Below are 18,486 nucleotides of genomic sequence, written 5' to 3'. Positions count from 1 at the left end.
CTACAAACAAACACACAAGAACACCCAAGAACACACAGGACAGATGCAAATACAGGTACCTTCTCCTCCAATGAGAACTCCCTCTCAAACTCCCCTGTTAGCAGCCCTGTTTGCTGCCGCTACACAATGCAAACTAAAACTTTTCTCATTGAAATTCTTATCAACCAAAATGTATCTAAATGACCTCAACAGTTGCTAAGATTATGAAACTAAGGGAAATAGATATTTAACTTATTGCTAACACACACATTTTAGCCGTAGGAAGACATTGAATAGCCCAAAAGTATACACTTATTGTCTTTTACTTGCAACGTAGAGCAGACATGTCTGTTGTCTATTCCAATAAGGGAGGGATCATGAGGAGTCTCAGAAGAAGAAGGTGTCTTTCTCAGAATTTTCCTGCATTTATTATTGAGATGCAGTTTGAAATACTAAGAAAACAAACAATATAAACAAAGCCAAAAACCAGCTCCAGTGCACAAAAAATAAGCTCAGATTAAATCAACATTGAATTTGACAAATACGTATTCCAGCAGTAGCCATGCATGAGCTAAGAGTCTCTAATTAGGTGAATCTTAATATCCTAGAATGAAGGTCAGGTGTGCTATTGATTGGTATTTGAGACGAGAACAAGGTTCAAATTCATGAAAGCAACTTGCTCTCTCGTCCAAAGAAAGCAATCATGTTCTAAATCCTGCATGAAATTTAACATGCGAGATTGACTTCCCGTGTTGAACAATATCTCACAAAGATTGGGGATCAGGATATTCATTTCCTTTCCCTCACAAGAGAGTTCCATGCAAGAATGAATAATTAAAACCAAAACGCAATAGAGTCTAATAACATTGTGTTGGTGCCCTTGATAATTTTTAATTTCTGGTTTTCTTTTATGTCTTGAATAAATAGGATTATACTAAATAAGTTCTGTAAAACAAATATTAGTTAATCATATTTATGTTTTTTTTAACATGCTCAAAAAATACATCAAAACTATTTAAAAAAAATAGAAGTGCATTCTAAGTTCAGCTAAGGTAATTGTAAAAGCCAAATCTAAATAGAGTTCAAAGTTAAGAATAAGCTATTTTCTGCATGTATAACTCTTTGGATTATGATTTCATCTGCAGTCAAAAAAGCAAACCAAATGTTAGGATGAATAGAATAGAAGATAATACAGAAAATAGTATAATGGTTTTCTATAATACAGTGGTTCATCATCTGGAATACTGAGTACAATACTGATCAACCCACTTCCAAAGGGATATTGCAGAATTAGTGGGGATTCTGAGGAGAGCAACGAGAATAATTAAAGATACAGAGAAACTCTCTCATGAATAGATAGCAATTGTTCACCCTAGAAAATAGGTGAGTAAGAGGAGACAAGATAAAAATATATAAAATAGTGAATAATATAGGGAAAGTAGGTTGAGTGTTTTTCTCCCTGTTTCACAGTACAAGAACAAGGGGACAGCCAATGATTGAAAGGCAGCAAATTCAATCCTAATGAAACAAAATTATTTTCATACAGTCAGTGATTAGACTGTGGAACTAATTGCTACAGGATGTCGCTGAAGCCAATTAATTTAGGAAGATTCAAAGGATTTGGGCATTTGTATGAATAACAAGACTATCCAGTGTTACAGTAGCTAATGATAAAAGATTTTAGAAGGGATGTGAAGCCTTGTACTTCTGGGTTTGAGGCAATAGCTAACTCCCAAGGGCTAGGGTGAGACCTTCATTGGGGGCAGATTATTCCTCATCTACTGTGAGGTTTTTCATATCTTCCTATGGAGCTTCTGTTACTGGCCACTGTCAGAGACAGGATACTGGACTGGATGTCTACAAGTCTGATGCCCTATGGCTGTTTCAATGTTCATCATAAAACTACCTATGCTTATGAAAGAAGATATTTCTCAAAAGCGTGGATGTTAACCAGTTCTGACTTGGCCACATTCTGTTTTGAATAAATGTATTTTGTATACTTAAATTCCATGTTCTTTTAATTAGAGAAATGTATTCTTCTTCACTTGCTGCCTTAACTGTTTGTTTAGTGGTGCTATGCACTGTTAAATGGCTGCTGCTTTACACAACACTTGTGTTTAGAAAAGATGGGTGTAGTTAGTGGTACATGAAGTGATTCACATGAATTTAAGTTGCTGAGAGTTTTAGGATCTGACAGGGTGAGAGACAATATATAAATGTAAGAAATTTCCTAATGCCATTGAAAATAATTGTAATATTAGTAATACAAAAAAAAAAGTATGGCTGGAATACAATTTACAGTGACACCGGTACATGTGATTTTAAGTATGATAATACAAAACTGAGCTGGAAGCCTTGGGGACCCTGATCACTCTAGAAAGGAGGCTGCCTGTTGAATGCGTAATGTTCCATTATAAGGTTGTTTGGCTTGCCCCGCTTCGCCCGCCTGGCATTCCAGCTAGGGAACTGGGTCGGGGTGCAGGGGCTTGTCCATTCTCCCTGCCCGGCATTCCAGCTGGGGAGCAGGCAAGCCCCCGCACCCTGAACCCGCTCCCCGGTAGGAGTGTTGGGCAGGTGCAGCGGGGCAAGCCCCCAACCCTGCTATACCCCTGCCTCAATCAGGCTTCACAATCATCATTGGTGAGTACAGTATTAAATTGTTTGTTTATAATTATTTAAAACTTATACTGTATATAATGCCTTTTGTCTGGCGAAAAAAAATTCCCTGAAACCTAACCCCCCGACCCCCCCTTTTATTCTTATAGGGAAATTGGACTCACTTAACATGGTTTTGCTTAAAGTAGTGTTTTTCATGAACATAACTACAGTGTTAAGCAAGGAGTTACTGTAATTGATTTCAGTCTGAATCAGCTTGGTATATCCTCCAGTTGTCCTGTTAGTAACTCTCTCACACACCCCTTGCCTTGCAGCCTTATTCCAGTGCCTGAGAAACCCCCCCCCCCCCCCCCCTTTTTTTTGTCCATTCTCTGTTCAGATGATAGTGCTTTTAGATTTCTCCCATTTCCACCAGATCCACCTTCCCCCTTCCTTGCCATTGAACAGTGCCCAAAACTGCTGTTCTGATGGAATTTTTAATTGTTATATCTTAGCAGGAATTTCTTTAAGATTGCATCACACCTGATTTGGCCAAAAAGAGGCAGGGATACTAGCCAGGCTTAAGTCAGTTTGTAGTGAGGCTTGCAGAGTTTGTGACGCTTAGCATCTATTGACACATCTTTAGTTATTTCCAAAATCTCTACTGGCTAGAAACTATTTCTGCATTCAGCCTTGATGCAATGCAAGGCCTGTCTTTCCATTTTGTGTACCTTTGTATATGTCTGTGTCTCTTCTTATAATTTAGGGTACGTATTATTCCTTATCTTATGTAGATTCCTGTAACTGTTACAGTGCTCTGTTGGAGGTAGGGAGTAGGGAGGAAACAACAGCTTATGCCAGGGCTCCGGAGCCAGATGTGGCTCTTCAGAAGTTAATATGTGGCTCCTTGTATAGGCACCGACTCCGGGGCTGGAGCTACAGGTGCCAACTTTCCAATGTGCTGGGGGATGCTCACTGCTCAAACCCTGGCTCTGCCATAGGCCCTGCCCCCACTCCAACCCTTCCCACCCCCTCCCCTGAGCCTTGCCATGTCCTTGCTCCTCCCTCTTCCCCCCCAGATCCTCCTGCATGCCACGAAACAGCTGATCGGGAGGGGAGGAGGTAGGCGTTTATCAGCGGGGCTGCTGGTGGGTGGGGGGCGCTGGGAGCGGGGGGGTGGGGGGAGCTCATGAGGGGCTGCTGATGTATTACTGTGGCTCTTTGGCAATGTACATTGGTAAATTCTGGCTCCTTCTCAGGCTCAGGTTGGCCACCCCTGACTTATGCCTTTATTTGTTACTAGAAGGGCAATGTCATGCTCTGTATTGTCCTTGACTCCATAGAGCCAGATAAAATCAGGGGCTTCTTTTGGTAAACATGAGTTAAGGGGGAAAAAGATTTTAATCGGAATTTTTTTGAAGCCATTGATGAATGTAGGTCAGCTGATCAGCTCTCATGTTGCCTTCCAACTAATGTGAGTTGAGTGTGTGGTTTTTTTTTGTTTTGTTTTGTTTTCCCACTGTCACAGATCCAGCTTTGAGCAGTGTGTAGTTTTGCCCATGATTGATATGTTCAGATAGTTGTTCAACAAACTGTAGTAATTTTGAATGTTTAGTTTCTTGACCTTATTTCTAATCAAATGTTATCACATTCTTTCAACCCACATCTTCCACAAAACAGAAGTCCCTCAAAAATGTCCTGTTGCACAGCATTTTCAAGTACAATGGATTTTTCAAGATATGAGCTGCATATGATATAGGCACTGATTGTGATCTCATTTTCCTGACTTTACAACAGAATGTACATACTGATTTCAACTGAGTTATTCCTGATCATTAGTAATGTAAGAATCAGGCCTGTAGTCTGGATCTTTTGCATTCACTTGTGGATACTGTGAGAAGATAAGTATAAATTGGGTCTGAATATACACTGCATGACATATTCCTAATTTTAGAATATTTTTGTTTGTCTGGTTTTTAGCTTCATCAGGCAGATGTGGTGGTGGTAGGCAGTACCAAACCTAAAGAGATTCCAGTCAGTTGGATAAGACCTGGAACAACCATTGTCAATTGTTATCCTGACTTTTTATCAGGTAAGATCAGTTTAAAATTGTATACCAATTGAAAGAAGTGTATTGGATACAAGGATAAGTACAAGATGTGGTAGAAAAGACCTGCAATGTTTAGAATAGGACATTTAAAATAAATTTATATGTATTGTGTGTATGTATGCAGGTATATCAGTTCATCCTTCCTGTACCTGATAATTATGAGTTTGGGGTCATGCATGCAACAGTTGATGAGCTTACTAGCTTAATTATCAGTATTATAGAATGTACATTATTCCTGGGGGAATTCTGTGCCACTGCGCGTGCATGTGCAGAATTTATGTCCCCTGCAGATTTCTTTGCTTCCCCACGGAAAAATGACTTTCTGATGCAGAAGCAAAGGGAAACCACAAGAGCGGTCATGAGACCCTCCCAGCAGTATGTTTCGGGTGCCCAGGGCAGTTGGCAAAGAGGTAAATCACTCTGGGGCAGGGAGTGAGACTGTGGAAGACCCGGCTGGTGGCTCCTACCCTGTGCCAGGCACTGCGGCTAGTCCTGGCTGGGCTGGGGAGAATGGGACTTCCTCTTCCCGGCATGATATTTGGGGCTGTGTCAGACCCACCCCCAGATTTCTCCCCCGGCTATAGGAAGCTCTGCAAACTCCCCCATGCTTCCTGCACCTATCACTCTTCAGCTGCAGGGGGAGGGATCACTATACAGGGAGATGCTCCCCCATCCACCCAACCCCCATGCATCCAGACCCCCTCATACCCAGACCCTCCCGCCGAGCCTCACTCACCCCCGATGAGCCCCATTCCCCCTGCACCTGGACCACCCTGACAAGCCACCCGCAGCTGGATCCCCACCATACCAAGCCCCAACCAGCTGCACCTGGATCCCTGCCCCACTGAGCCCCACTTCCCCAGCATCTGGACGTCCCCCGCCTCCCACTGAGACCCCCACAACAAGACCCCCCCGCCGAGCTTTATCCCTGCCAAACCAAACCCTCTCCCCGCTAAGCCCCAACCATCTTCATCTGGACACTGCAGAATTCTATTACTGTTGCACCCAGAGCCCCCTGCGCCCAGAACCCCCCACACCTGAATCCCCACTGAGCTACCTGCACCCAGATTGCCCAACACAGAATCCTCTCAACCCACACCTGGATCTCCCCACACTAAGCCCCTCCACATTTGGATCCTGCCTTCTCACACCTCATACACCTGGCATGGAGGAGCCGGGCTCTGGGGTGTTTCTGGGGCAGGCCCGGTCCTTGCGCTGTGTCAGGGTTGGATACAGCCTCATTGCTGAGTCTGTGTCCCAGACGGGAGCTGCACAGTGATCTCCCACCTCTGTGTAGCTAGTGCTCTGTGCTCCCCAATGCCATGCTGGAGCCTACACATTTATTTGACAAATAAAATTCGCAGAATTTTACAATATTGTGCGCAGAATTATCTTTTGGCTTAAAATTTTTATTTTTTTGCTGCAGAATGCCCTCAGGAGTAGAACATATTCCTACAAATTAGAGGGGTAAAAAACAATTAGGTCATCCTGTAGATCTGCTTCCACTGCAGGATTGTTCACTTCTTATTTTCTAATGCTTTATCCAGTTTAGTTTTGTTCAGAAGTACAAGGAAGAAAAAACTTTCTCAGTGGAAAGAGACTTCAAAACTCAGCTATGAGTCAGCCAGAAGAGCATACTTCCATAAAAAAGTCTACAAGAATAGATAGAAATTTGTCCCACATTGTACTTTCATTTACAAAGGAGAAAGTAGATGCCAAGTAATTTGTTTTACTTAGGATAGTTTACACGGGAGTAGATACTTGGCCTGTATCGCCACTCTGTTACACCTACTGCCAACGTAACTCCATTGAAATCAGTGGCTTATTGAACTCTATTGATGTAAAACTGGTGTAACAGGCATCAGGCCAACTGTAAATTAATTATCTAATTACTTAGTTAATTCTACTAAAAGGTCATTTTTCTTAGTAGTAACTTCACCATGTAATCATCCATGAAGTAATAGAATTTGATTATGATATAGATGTGATTTTTTTTAAAGATGCCAGCGAGTGTTGGCCAGTCTTCTTCTTCAATGATTTATGAAAAAAGCCATAGAGATTATTTGTTTGATGATACATATTGAAGAGTTTGTAATTAGATATCTAAGACTCTATCCTGCAAACACTTATGTGAATAACATTGCAAATGTGAATAGTTCTATTGAATTCAATGGGACTACTCAGATGTGTAAAATCACTCACATGCATAAATGTTTCCAAGATCAGAGTTCAAAGCATTACGATGAAAATAAATTTGTTTATGCCATGCAGCTCATCTTATTTTTAGTATAGGAGCTTGGATCCAACAAGCCTAAGTTTCAAGACATTAAAATAAAAAATTCTAGTGCAAAGGTATGCTACAAAAATATTTGAAATTTTACTGAAACAGCTAGCTACTATAGGAGTAAAAGTGCATGAATTTTTAGACATTGAGTCAGGATTGTAGTTGAACCTATTTGAATAACATCCCCAGAAACTTCTAATTGTCACATATTAAAACTTAGAACTTATATGTTGGGATAAATGGATCTCACTTTTTGATGTCAAAGCAATTGGCTTTTTAAAGTAATCTCTGTAGTTCACAGCAGAGCAATGTAATAATTTCTATTATAAGATATGTCGTCTCACACTCTCCCCAAGAACAAATTACTTAGCTTTTTAGTTTTTTCCACATACCTTCTGTGTTATTTCATATAATTCTAACAATTGGTGGTCACCACCACAGTGAGTACAAAACCAACCCCCAGGTCCCAGGTCACTCTTTGTTTGTTTTTTAATTTAAAAAAGCTAAATTATAGGCATGAAATCTATATTTATTTAATTCAGTTTTTAAACAGAAAGTGAAAGCTACCCAGATGCAAAGTCCTATTGAAAGTCATAGCAAAGCTGGCAAGCTATTTTCAGAAAGCAAATCCTGTTTTAAAATATTGTAGGAAATATAATAACCCAATACTATTAAAAAAACCCAGAATTTTAAATAAACAGATCCTGTTCAAAGCGTACAAGGAACTTTTAGTGTGCAGCTGCAGGGTCCACGTGGACAGTTAGTGAGCGGCACGCCAGCGCACTATAGACTTGCCCTTAGGGGTCCCAACTTTCTAATAACACAAAACTGAACACCCCTTCCTTGCCCCTTCTCTGCGGCCCTGTCTGCCTGCTCACTCTACCCCCTCACCCTCACTTTCACCGGGCTGGGGCAGGGGATTGGGGTGCAGGAGGAGGCTCTGGGCTGGGGCCAAGGGGTTTGGAGTTCAGGAGGGGAATCAGGGCTGGGGTAGGGGGTTGGGGTTCGGGAGGGGGTGTGGGGTGCAGGCTCCAGGAGGGGGCTCAGGGCTGGGCCAGGGGGTCGGGGTGTGGGAGGGCATGTGAGGTGCGGGCTCTGGCCAGACAGCACTTACCTCAGGTGGCTCCCAGAAGCGTCCGGCATGTCTGGTTCATAGGTGGAGGAGTCAGGGGGCTCTGCGCCCTGTCTGTGCCTGCAGGTGCCACCCCTGCAGCTCCCATTGGCCGTGGGAACCCCGGCCAATGGGAGCTGCAGAGCCAGCACTCGGGTTGAGGGAAGTGGGTGGAGCCCTGTAGTAGTTCCGGGGTGGGGCTCGTCCCTTCCTGGGGCGCCTGAAAGCCAGGCCGCCCCGCTACAAAGCGAATAACAGTTAGGGCCCCGACCTTTGGGCAGGGGCTAAGCACACAATTGATAGTTCAGGGCTCAGGCCCCGATGCAGGGGCTGAGCGCACAATTAATAGTTCTGAGCTCAGGCCCTTTGTGCAGGGGCTGAGCGGACAATTAACAGTTCTGGGCTCAGGCCCTTTGTGCAGGGGCTGAGCAGACAATTAACAGTTCTGGGCTCAGGCCCTTGGTGCAGGGGCTGAGCAGACAATTAACAGCTCCGGCCCTGGGTCAGGGCGGGGCTGCACACCAATAGTCAGTCAGTGGCCCAGGCCTTGTAGCAGGGGCTGGGTCAGTTTGGGTTAGCCCAGGCCCTAGGTCAGGGCGGGGCAGCAAATCAATAGTCAGTCAGGGGCCCAGGCCCCTTGGACAAGGAGGAGGAGAGACTGCCACCCGGCGCGGGGTGGCAGGGGGGAACACAGGCCCACCCACTCCACTGTGTTCCAGCCCGGGGCCCTATCCGCAGCAGTCCGTCTGCCGCGCAGTCAGTGGGGATCCTGACCGCAACACACTGACATGGGTTCGGGGTCTGCTATCCCCGGGCCACTTCCCATCTCCTCCTCCATGGGTACCTGCTCCTCCTGAGTTCCGTCTGCTGGGTCACAGATCATGGGCTCCTCCGGGCCCCGAGCACCAGGTAGGTCTGTCGCTCCCTCTGGGCCCTCGGCGGGGGGAAGCTCAAACCGCTCCTCAGGGTACCGGGCTCTCGGCAGGCTCGGCCAGTCCTCCTCAGGGTACCGNACCGCTCCTCAGGGTACCGGGCTCTCGGCAGGCTCGGCCAGTCCTCCTCAGGGTACCGGGCTCTCGGCAGGCTCGGCCAGTCCTCCTCAGGGTACCGGGCTTTCGGCAGGCTCGGCCAGTCCTCCTCGGGATACCGGGCTCTCGGCAGGCTCGGCCAGTCCTCCTCGGGATACCGGGCTCTCGGCAGGCTTAGGTCCGCGGGAGCTCGGGCACTAGCGTCTGTCCTCTCCCGCTGCCAGCCAGCTACTGAGCGCTGGGGCCTGGCCTTTATACTTCCTGTCCCGCCCCTTGACTTCCGGGGGGCGGGGACAGGCCGCGGTGGCTCCGCCCACTCTGGCGGCTTTTCTGGCTCATCGCTTCCTGGGGCACCTGGAAGCCAGGCCGCCCCGCTACAAGCCCCTGTGACCGCCTCTGTGCCTGGACATGCTGGACGCTTCTGGGAGCTGCGTGGAGCCAGGGCAGGCAGGGAGCCTGTCTTAGCCTTGCTGCATCGCCCACTGGACTTTTAGCGGTCTGGTCAGCACTGCTGACTGGAGCCGCCAGTGTCCCTTTTCGACTGCACATTCCAGTCAAAAACCGGACACTTGGCAACCCTACCCTTAGTCTTGTGCTTCAATTCCACAATGGTACCTAATAGGATAATAGTTCTTTCCTTAGTCTCTAAGGCCTTGTCTACACTACGAGAGTAGTTCGATTTTACTTAAATCGAATATTTGGAATCGATATTGCAAAGTCGAACGTGTGTGTCCACACTAAGGACAGTAATTCGACTTTGTGAGTCCACACTAACGGGGAAAGCGTCGACATTGGAAGCGGTGCACTGAGGGCAGCTATCCCACAGTTCCCGGAGTCCCCGCCGCCCATTGGAATTCTGGGTGGAGCCGCAAATGCCTTCTGGGTAAAAAAAAAAGGGGCCAGGGTGCTTTTGGGTAACTGTCGTCATCCGTCCATCACTCCCGCCCTCCCTCCCTCCCTGAAAGCGCCGGCGGGAAATCATTTCGCGCACTTTTCCAGTCATTGACAGCGCGGACGCCACAGCACTGTGAGCATGGAGCCCGCTGCAACCATCGCTGCAATTGTGGCCGCTCTCAACGCCTCGCAGCTTATCATACAGGTTGCCCTGAGGCAGATGCAGAAAAGTCAGGCGAGGAGGCTACGTCAACGCGGTGATGGCCTGAAGTCTGAGAGTAGCACAGACCTCTCAGAAAGCAGGGGACCCAGCGCCGAGGACATCACGGTGGCAATGGGTCATGTTGATGCTGTGAAACGGCGATTCTGGGCACGGGAAACAAGCACTGAGTGGTGGGACCGCATAGTGCTGCAGGTCTGGGATGAATCACAGTGGCTGCGAAACTTCCGCATGCGGAAGGGAACTTTCCTTGAACTTTGTGAGTTGCTGTCCCCTGCCCTGAAGCGCAATGACACCCGGATGCGAGCAGCCCTGACTGTCCAGAAGCGAGTGGCCATAGCCCTCTGGAAGCTTGCAACGCCTGACAGCTACCGGTCAGTCGCGAGCCAGTTTGGGGTGGGCAAATCTACCGTGGGGGTTGTTGTGATGCAAGTAGCCAAGGCAATCGTTGATGTACTGCTGCCAAAGGTAGTGACCCTGGGAAACTTGGAGGCGATCATAGATGGCTTCGCAGCGATGGGATTCCCAAACTGCGGTGGGGCCATAGATGGAACTCACATCCCTATCCTGGCACCGGACCACCAGGCCAGCCAGTACATTAACAGAAAGGGCTACTTTTCCATGGTGCTGCAAGCACTGGTGGACCACAGGGGACGTTTTACCAACATCAATGTCGGATGGCCGGGCAAGGTTCATGACGCTCGTGTTTTCAGGAACTCTGGTCTGTTTAGACGGCTGCAACAAGGTATTTACTTCCCGGACCACAAAATAACTGTTGGGGATGTGGAGATGCCTATAGTCATCCTCGGGGACCCAGCCTACCCGCTAATGCCCTGGCTCATGAAGCCCTATACAGGTGCCCTGGACACTGAAAAAGAACTCTTCAACTACCGGCTGAGCAAGTGCAGAATGGTGGTGGAGTGTGCTTTTGGCCGTCTCAAGGGGAGATGGAGAAGCTTGATGACTCGCTGTGATCTCAGCGAAACCAATATCCCCATTGTTATAGCAGCTTGCTGTGTGCTCCACAATCTCTGTGAGAGCAAGGGGGAGACCTTTATGGCGGGGTGGGAGGTTGAGGAAATTAGCCTGGCTGCTGATTACTCACAGCCAGACAGCCGGGCGATTAGAAGAGACCAGCGGGAAGCGCTGTGCATCTGGGAGGCTTTGAAAGCAAAGTTCCTGAGTGAGCAGGGTAACCTGTGACTTTCTAATTTTGTGTACAGAGAAGCCTTCACCCCACTTCCAACACACGTTTCAAAATAAAAATAGTTCTACTTTGTTAAAGCACACCGTTTTCTTTAATACTGTTTTCGCGGGAATTTTTTAAAACTGGGACGCAGACTGTGGTGCGGAGCGGGTGTAGTGTAGTCGCGCGAATGCAGCTTCTAAACTCAAGGACTGACAGGCTCCGCTGCGGTGGGATGGTTCTTTCAACGGAGCCTGTCACCCCTCCTGATACGGACTGTGTGTATGGGGGGTCTATGTGAGTTTGTGGCAGGGGGGGGACGGTTACAGATCCCCTGCTGTGTGGCTCTGTGATCCTGCCTAAGGACCGCCGCTTAAGATCTCTAACTGCCCTCCCCTGACACAAAGTCACAGAGCAACCCACCCCCCACCACATAACATGAAAAGAACCTCCCAGACTAACCAGGGTAAGTAGTCACTGCATCACTGCACTATGTATGTGCCCTGCTGCTGTGCCTGCCCCCGACTATGTACCCTGCCAAAGGTGACTGTCCTGTCCAATTACCAACCCCCTTTCCCCCCCCCCTCCAAAAGAACATGATGGAAACAGTAGTTAACAGAAACATATTTTTTATTATCAACTACACATGGGACTGGGAAGTGAAACTTGGACGGGGGCTTGTGTCAGGCGGGAAGGAAAGAACTTGTCAAACTTTGGGGAATGAGAGCCTTCTGCTGCTCGAGCTCTCTGCAGGGGTGGAGTGAGAGTTAGCAGGGACTCTGCCGCCTCTCCTTCTGTGCACTTTGGGTGAAGGGAGTATGGGACTTGGTGGCGGGGGAGGGCGGTTAGAGATGGACTGCAGCGGGGCTCTGTCCTCCTGCCTCCGTTCCTGCAGAACATCCACAAGGCGCCGGAGCGTGTCCGTTTGCTCCCTCAGTAGTCCAAGCAGGGTTTGAGTCGCCTGCTGGTCTTCCTGACGCCACCTCTCCTCCCGATCCATGTTGGCTTGGTGCATTTGGGACAAGTTCTCCCGCCACTGGGTCTGCTGTGCTGCCTGGGCTCGGGAGCAGGCTATAAGCTCTGAGAACATGTCCTCCCGTGTCCTCTTCTTCTTATGCCTAATCCTCCCTAGCCTCTGGGAGTGTGATGACAGGCTAGGTTGTGAGACAGTCGCAGATGGGGCTGTGGGAATGGGAAAAAGGGAGTGAATTCCTCAGAAAGATAAATGTAGTTGTGAACAAAAAACATAGTCTTTCTCTGTGAACAGGACCATGCACAGCACCTATCACATGCGCACTCAGCACAAGGTCGAATTCTCGGCCTTCGCATTCAGTGTCTGGGGTTTTGCAGAGCACTTTCGAGAACCCTGTCAGGACAACGGAATTGCTCTTGCACGCAGACATGGTAAGCCGTAGATTCGTGGCAGCTTAAAACTTTAATATTAGCAATGGCCTCATTTCACATTGAAATCAATGTCGGTCCCTGCTGCCAGCAATCCGGCAAGCAGGAAGTCTGCTCCTGTCCCACACCCTCGCGGCTGTCCCCGGGAACGATCCCTTTCGGCTGACCCTCTCCCGCCTCCACCGCGTGGCTGCAAACCAGCGGTTACAGTTCTGTAAAGGAACGGTAAAGCAGTCCCAACACTAACATTCCCCTACCTCATTCAAAGCAGGTCATCATGAGCGACATCACCCTCATGAGGATCTCTGAGAGCGACAGACAGAGAATGCTCCAGGAAAGCCTTCAAAGACCAGGGCCGTATGCCGCCATGCTGTGCCAAGCAATGATTCCGGAGTACTTGCTAGTCTCGTGGCGCGGCAACGTGTCCTACTACGGAGGACCCAATAAGGCCGCTCTCCCCAAGAACCTAATGCAGCGGATTTCAAATTACCTGCAGGAGAGCTTCCTTGAGATGTCCCAGGAGGATTTCTGCTCCATCCCCGGACATATAGACCGCATCTTACTGTAGCTGCAGTAGCAGGGACTAAACAGTAGAGCGGCTTGGGCAGGACAATCATGCAAAACCGGACATTGCTAGATTTTTTTCAAATAGTTGCACTGCCCATGACTGAACCGTTAAGTTAATCAAACTAATCATGAGAAACCCATTTTTTAAATTGTTAATAATCATGTTCTGTTACAAATAAATGTTTAGATGTTTACAACACTTACTGGATGATCCTTCACCAGATTCTGTGTCCGGGGTAACGGCTGGGGAGGGTTGGTAGGGGATCTCTGTAAGGGTGATGAAGAGATCCTGGCTGTCGGGGAAATCAGCGTTGTGAGCGCTGTCGACTGCCTCGTCCTCCTCATCTCCTTCCTCATCTTCCCCGTCCGCTAACATGTCCGAGGATCCGGCCGTGGACACTATCCCATCCTCAGAGTCCACAGTCAGTGGTGGGGTAGTGGTGGCGGCCGCACCGAGGATGGAATGCAGTGCCTCGTAGAAACGGGATGTCTGGGGATGGGATCCGGAGCGTCCGTTTGCCTCTTTGGTCTTCTGGTAGCCTTGCCTCAGCTCCTTGATTTTCACGCGGCACTGCGTTACATCCCGGCTGTATCCTCTCTCTGCCATGTCTTTAGAGATCTTCTCATAGATCTTTGCATTCCGTCTTTTGGATCGCAGCTCGGAAAGCACGGACTCATCGCCCCACACAGCGATGAGATCCAAGACTTCCCGATCAGTCCATGCTGGGGCCCTCTTTCTATTCTGAGATTGCACTGCCATCAGTGCTGGAGAGCTCTGCATCGTTGCCAGTGCTGCTGAGCTCGCCACGATGTCCAGACAGGAAATGAGATTCAAACTGGCCAGACAGGAAAAGGAATTCAAATTCAAATTTTCCCGGGGCTTTTCCTGTGTGGCAGTTCAGAACATCCGAGCTCTTACTGCTGTCCAGAGCGTCAACAGAGTGGTGCACTGTGGGATAGCTCCTGGAGCTATTAGCGTCGATTTCCATCCACACCTAGCCTAATTCGACATGGCCATGTCGAATTTAGCGCTACTCCCCTCGTCGGGGAGGAGTACAGAAGTCGAATTAAAGAGACCTCTATGTCGAACTAAATACCTTCGCGGTGTGGACGGGTGCAGGGTTAATTCGATGTAACGGCGCTAACTTCGACATAAACGCCTAGTGTAGACCAGGCCTCAGGTGCCACAAGTACTCCTGTTCTTTTTGCGGATACAGACTAATACGGCTGCTACTCTGAAACATAGGAATATTGTGAGGATCAATACATAAGAGATTGTGAGGTGCTCAGAGACGGCAACGTAGTCCTTATAAGTACCTAAGATAGATATGTAGAGTGCATTGATTTCAGTCAGACTCTGCATGAGCACGTATGTGTCTCTGCATATATCCAGCTGCAATATTGAGGCCCTAGATACATGCATACCTATGACATTTTTTGAGAGACAACACTGGATTTTAAAAAGAAAATGTGTTTTATATAAACCATCTACAAATATCCATCTGTCTTCCTGTGTGTGTTTCGCAGGAGAAACGCTGGAAGAAAACAGAAACACATTTTACCTATTTTTTTATTCAATGTTTGTTGAACTGTGTAGAGAACATATACATAAAAAACATTTGTCTGTGTTGGACAGGAAGAATTCACTTAGCTGAACTGCAAGTTATTTAAAAGCCTATTATTGTTAGATGATTGTGACATCAGTGAAGTCACAATCTTATATTTGATTTTTTACTTTAAATCCATATTGGAATCTTATTAATAGATGTGCTTAAAAAGTTTTTAGTTTTTTTTCACACTTTAAAAATATCCTATTTTTAACATTTGAGAAGCAGTGAAATGCAGCCTGAAGCAACAACCATGAATTGACTATTATTTCTGCATGGTGGTGGCTACATTTTTATCTCATGTATGTAAATACAGAACCACCCTCACACACATGAATATTTTGTTTCCCAGAATAAAAGATAAATACCAAGAAACTGTGAGGACATAATTTTCTTGTGTGGTTCTGATGACATAAACTAGATGGATCTGAAGCATTCACTTTGGGTGATGGAATTTTCTTGGATGCAGCTTTTATTTTATATAATCTGAGGTTTGGCATGCTCTTCATTTAAAATGTTTTTAAAAAGCAATTTCCATTAATATGGCATCCTGCTTATCTGTACTAATTCCTATGGTATTACTTCAATAATAATAATAGCCTCTTCTATGGGATCTTGCTAATCTTTGAAAATCCCAGCCTAAATACATATGTATGTAGTTGTGAAACTCACCCAGTTGGAAAGGAACTAGCAAGTCCCTCTGCACCACTTAAACCCTGCAGTGAGACTGCCTGGGGACACAGGCAGAGTCTGAATGAGGCAGCAGCTCCAACACCTCTGCACCTTGGTGTACAAATAGGTAGGTCTGGAGGAGACCTTGGGGCAGGATGGAAGAGGATGTACATTTATACTGAACTAATGGACCAAAACTCCTGTATAGGAGGTGTGGAGAGACAAGGGCAGCTATTCTAGCCCATCAGTTGGAATATCTGCCATAAGTTGAGATGTTGCAACACCACACTTTTCCCCCTTTGGCCTTGGCTACAGCGCTGTGAAGCATGGGTGTAGTCGCACCGCCAGCGCTGCGAGAGAGCTCTCGCAGCGCTGTATGTGCTCCACCTCTCCGAGGGGAGTAGCTTGCAGCGCTGTGAGTGAGCGTGCAGCGCTGCAGGCTCCGATCACACTGGTGCTTTACAGCGCTGCGCTCGGGGGGGGGCGTTTTCACACCCCTGAGCGCAGCAAGCTGCAGCGCTGTACAGCGCCAGTGTAGCCAAGGCCTGCCTTAGTGTGTGTGAATTCTACCTCTCTAACTTCTAGTTCCATGCAAAAGCCAGATTAGTCTGACTTTGTGTTTTAAGTACATGCAGGCTGAGCGAATGCTGTTGAAGGGAAATCTCCAAGTCTAATTTATACACATGCTAATCTCTGCATTGATAAAGAAGGCATATTAAGCCAAATCAAATAAAAACTTGAAATGTTTCTGTAAAGCACAGATGTCTGAAAGAGAGGGGACTTTAACTTCATCCCTCCTACTTCATTTGTTGTTCTGGCAAAAATCCCAGAATGGTCTCAATGCAACCGTAGTCAATTTATGACTGACACTGTTATAACTTCCAGTAAATTGCACAGGATTCTAGTCTAAAATTGTAAAACAGCATAAGATCTGGTTTAAAACAATAAGTGTTAACACAAACGGAAGGTCTTTTAATGGTTTTTACTGTGTGTTTAGTGTTAGGAATATAATCTCTATTATTTAGTTAGCTTTGTCACTAAGGTAAAGGTGCTTGATGCGGTAGCATTTGAGAAAGTGTTAGAAGATTCATTGAATTAGGCTAAATGTGTATGTAAACAAGGTCTTTTAGAACACTGAAGTCGCTGAGAGACTAAGTAGGCAGGACATGGTGAATAATAGCACTGGCTAGAGTCAAGCATTGTGTGGGCAGTTGGTGTGCAAATTTCTCCACACACTTATGTCAGCATGCCTTTAATTCTGACCCACAATGTCCCTGATGTTCTAGTTCTGAGACTTTTTAAGAGTGAGAATTGTGCCAAATTGTGTGGTTGTTTTTATGATGTGCACAGAGGGGGATTAGAAAGAGACAACCTGACTGGGTCAGGGTTTGAGCTCTGGTTCCCTGAGGTATAAGGTTAATGGAGCAAATGCACTGTTATTATTGTAATGCCTAGAGTCTGCATTCAAGATCAGGGCCCCATTGTGCTAGCTAAAGTTTAGATTGAAAGATGGGTCTTACCCTGAAGAAACCACTGGCTAGATATTAGACAAGAAGCAACAAGTGGGTTGAAAAAACAAACAACCAAACAAGGATAATGGGAACAGTGACAAAATAATACATTGACATCTAATCTAATTCATGACCACTGAAAGGCATTGTCCTACAGGAAGCCAGCTGTAGCCATTGGGTTGACTGTGCAGAAAGTCTGCATTAAAAGTAATATTGGTGAAGGAAACTTGCTACTCATTAATGCCTGAAAACTTTGTCTATTCTGAGTCCAGATTATAAATCTGATTGTCTAATGGTAGTATTTTTTTATGATCATATGCATATATTTCTTAATTTCATTACCCTCTCAAAGTAATATGCACAGGGAAAAGCAGACTAAAAATCTTTTCCCTATTTGTCCAATGGATTGTTTCAAATATATGTAATTTTCCAAATCCTAACACATTCTGTAGCTTTTTGCATAAATGGCACATTTTTGTGAGCTGAAACTGGTTTTCTTTGGATATCTAATATATATACACTCCCACAGCACTCTTCCAGCTGCTGTCTGTTTAATATTAAGGAGACAGTGGTAGTTCGGTAGTGAGGTTGTTAAATTTGGAATAAACATTCAGACTGCAAATTTTTTTTTTTTTATGAAGATGTCTCTCCAACATATTTCTGCTCATTTCTACTCTCAAAGGTCTCGTGACTCATTGGTGCAATGTTTTCTTTTACAGGGGAACATGGTTATGGTCAAGATGTAAAGTACAGTAACCAGTCTGCTATAGAGGCTATAGGTCCTCTGACAATAGCAATGCGGATGCAGGTTAGTATGACCCAAAACTGTGTAAAACTCAGTGTTTACTGGGCTCTAGAGTTCACAGGCTATGCACTTACAGCTGCAATTGGACAAGTCTGGCAAATTTAAAAAGAGGAGAAATTATGACCTGCAGTTGCCTTAATAATAATAAATAATAAATTAATGGAGATATCCCTTCTCCTAGAACTGGAAGGGACCTTGAAAGGTCATCAAGTCCAGCCCCCCACCTTCACTAGCAGGACCAAGTACTGATTTTGCCCCAGATCCCCAAGCGGCCCCCTCAAGGATTGAACTCACAACCCTGGGTTTAGCAGGCCAATGCTCAAACCACTGAGCTATCCCTCCCCCTCCTAAACAAAACAGGAATGAATGGCCCAAAATTACCATTTCATTGATTATATCCCATCAATATAATCAATGAAATGGTAATTTTGGGCCATTTATTCCTGTTTTGTTTATCAATATAAAGGTAAACGAGGAACTACAATCAAAATACAATAACAACTGTAACAAAGCTTG

The 18,486-nt window shown here is 46.2% G+C and overlaps 1 protein-coding gene across 3 annotated transcripts in view; it reads left to right on the top strand.

The window, feature by feature from the left end:
- MTHFD1L (methylenetetrahydrofolate dehydrogenase (NADP+ dependent) 1 like) overlaps positions 1-18,486 on the top strand; it is a 248,969-nt gene that overhangs the window by 25,688 nt on the left and 204,795 nt on the right. For all 3 annotated transcript variants that reach the window (XM_034765426.1, XM_034765425.1, XM_034765427.1), the window contains exons 8-9: positions 4,555-4,666; positions 17,885-17,973. In XM_034765426.1, the coding sequence (XP_034621317.1) occupies positions 4,555-4,666; positions 17,885-17,973 (201 nt within the window). The remainder of the gene's footprint in view (positions 1-4,554; positions 4,667-17,884; positions 17,974-18,486) is intronic.

This window comes from Trachemys scripta, chromosome 3 (assembly GCF_013100865.1).
Source record: "Trachemys scripta elegans isolate TJP31775 chromosome 3, CAS_Tse_1.0, whole genome shotgun sequence".
NCBI classification, from domain to species: Eukaryota; Metazoa; Chordata; order Testudines; family Emydidae; genus Trachemys; species Trachemys scripta.
This window is presented reverse-complemented; position numbering and strand designations above follow the sequence as displayed.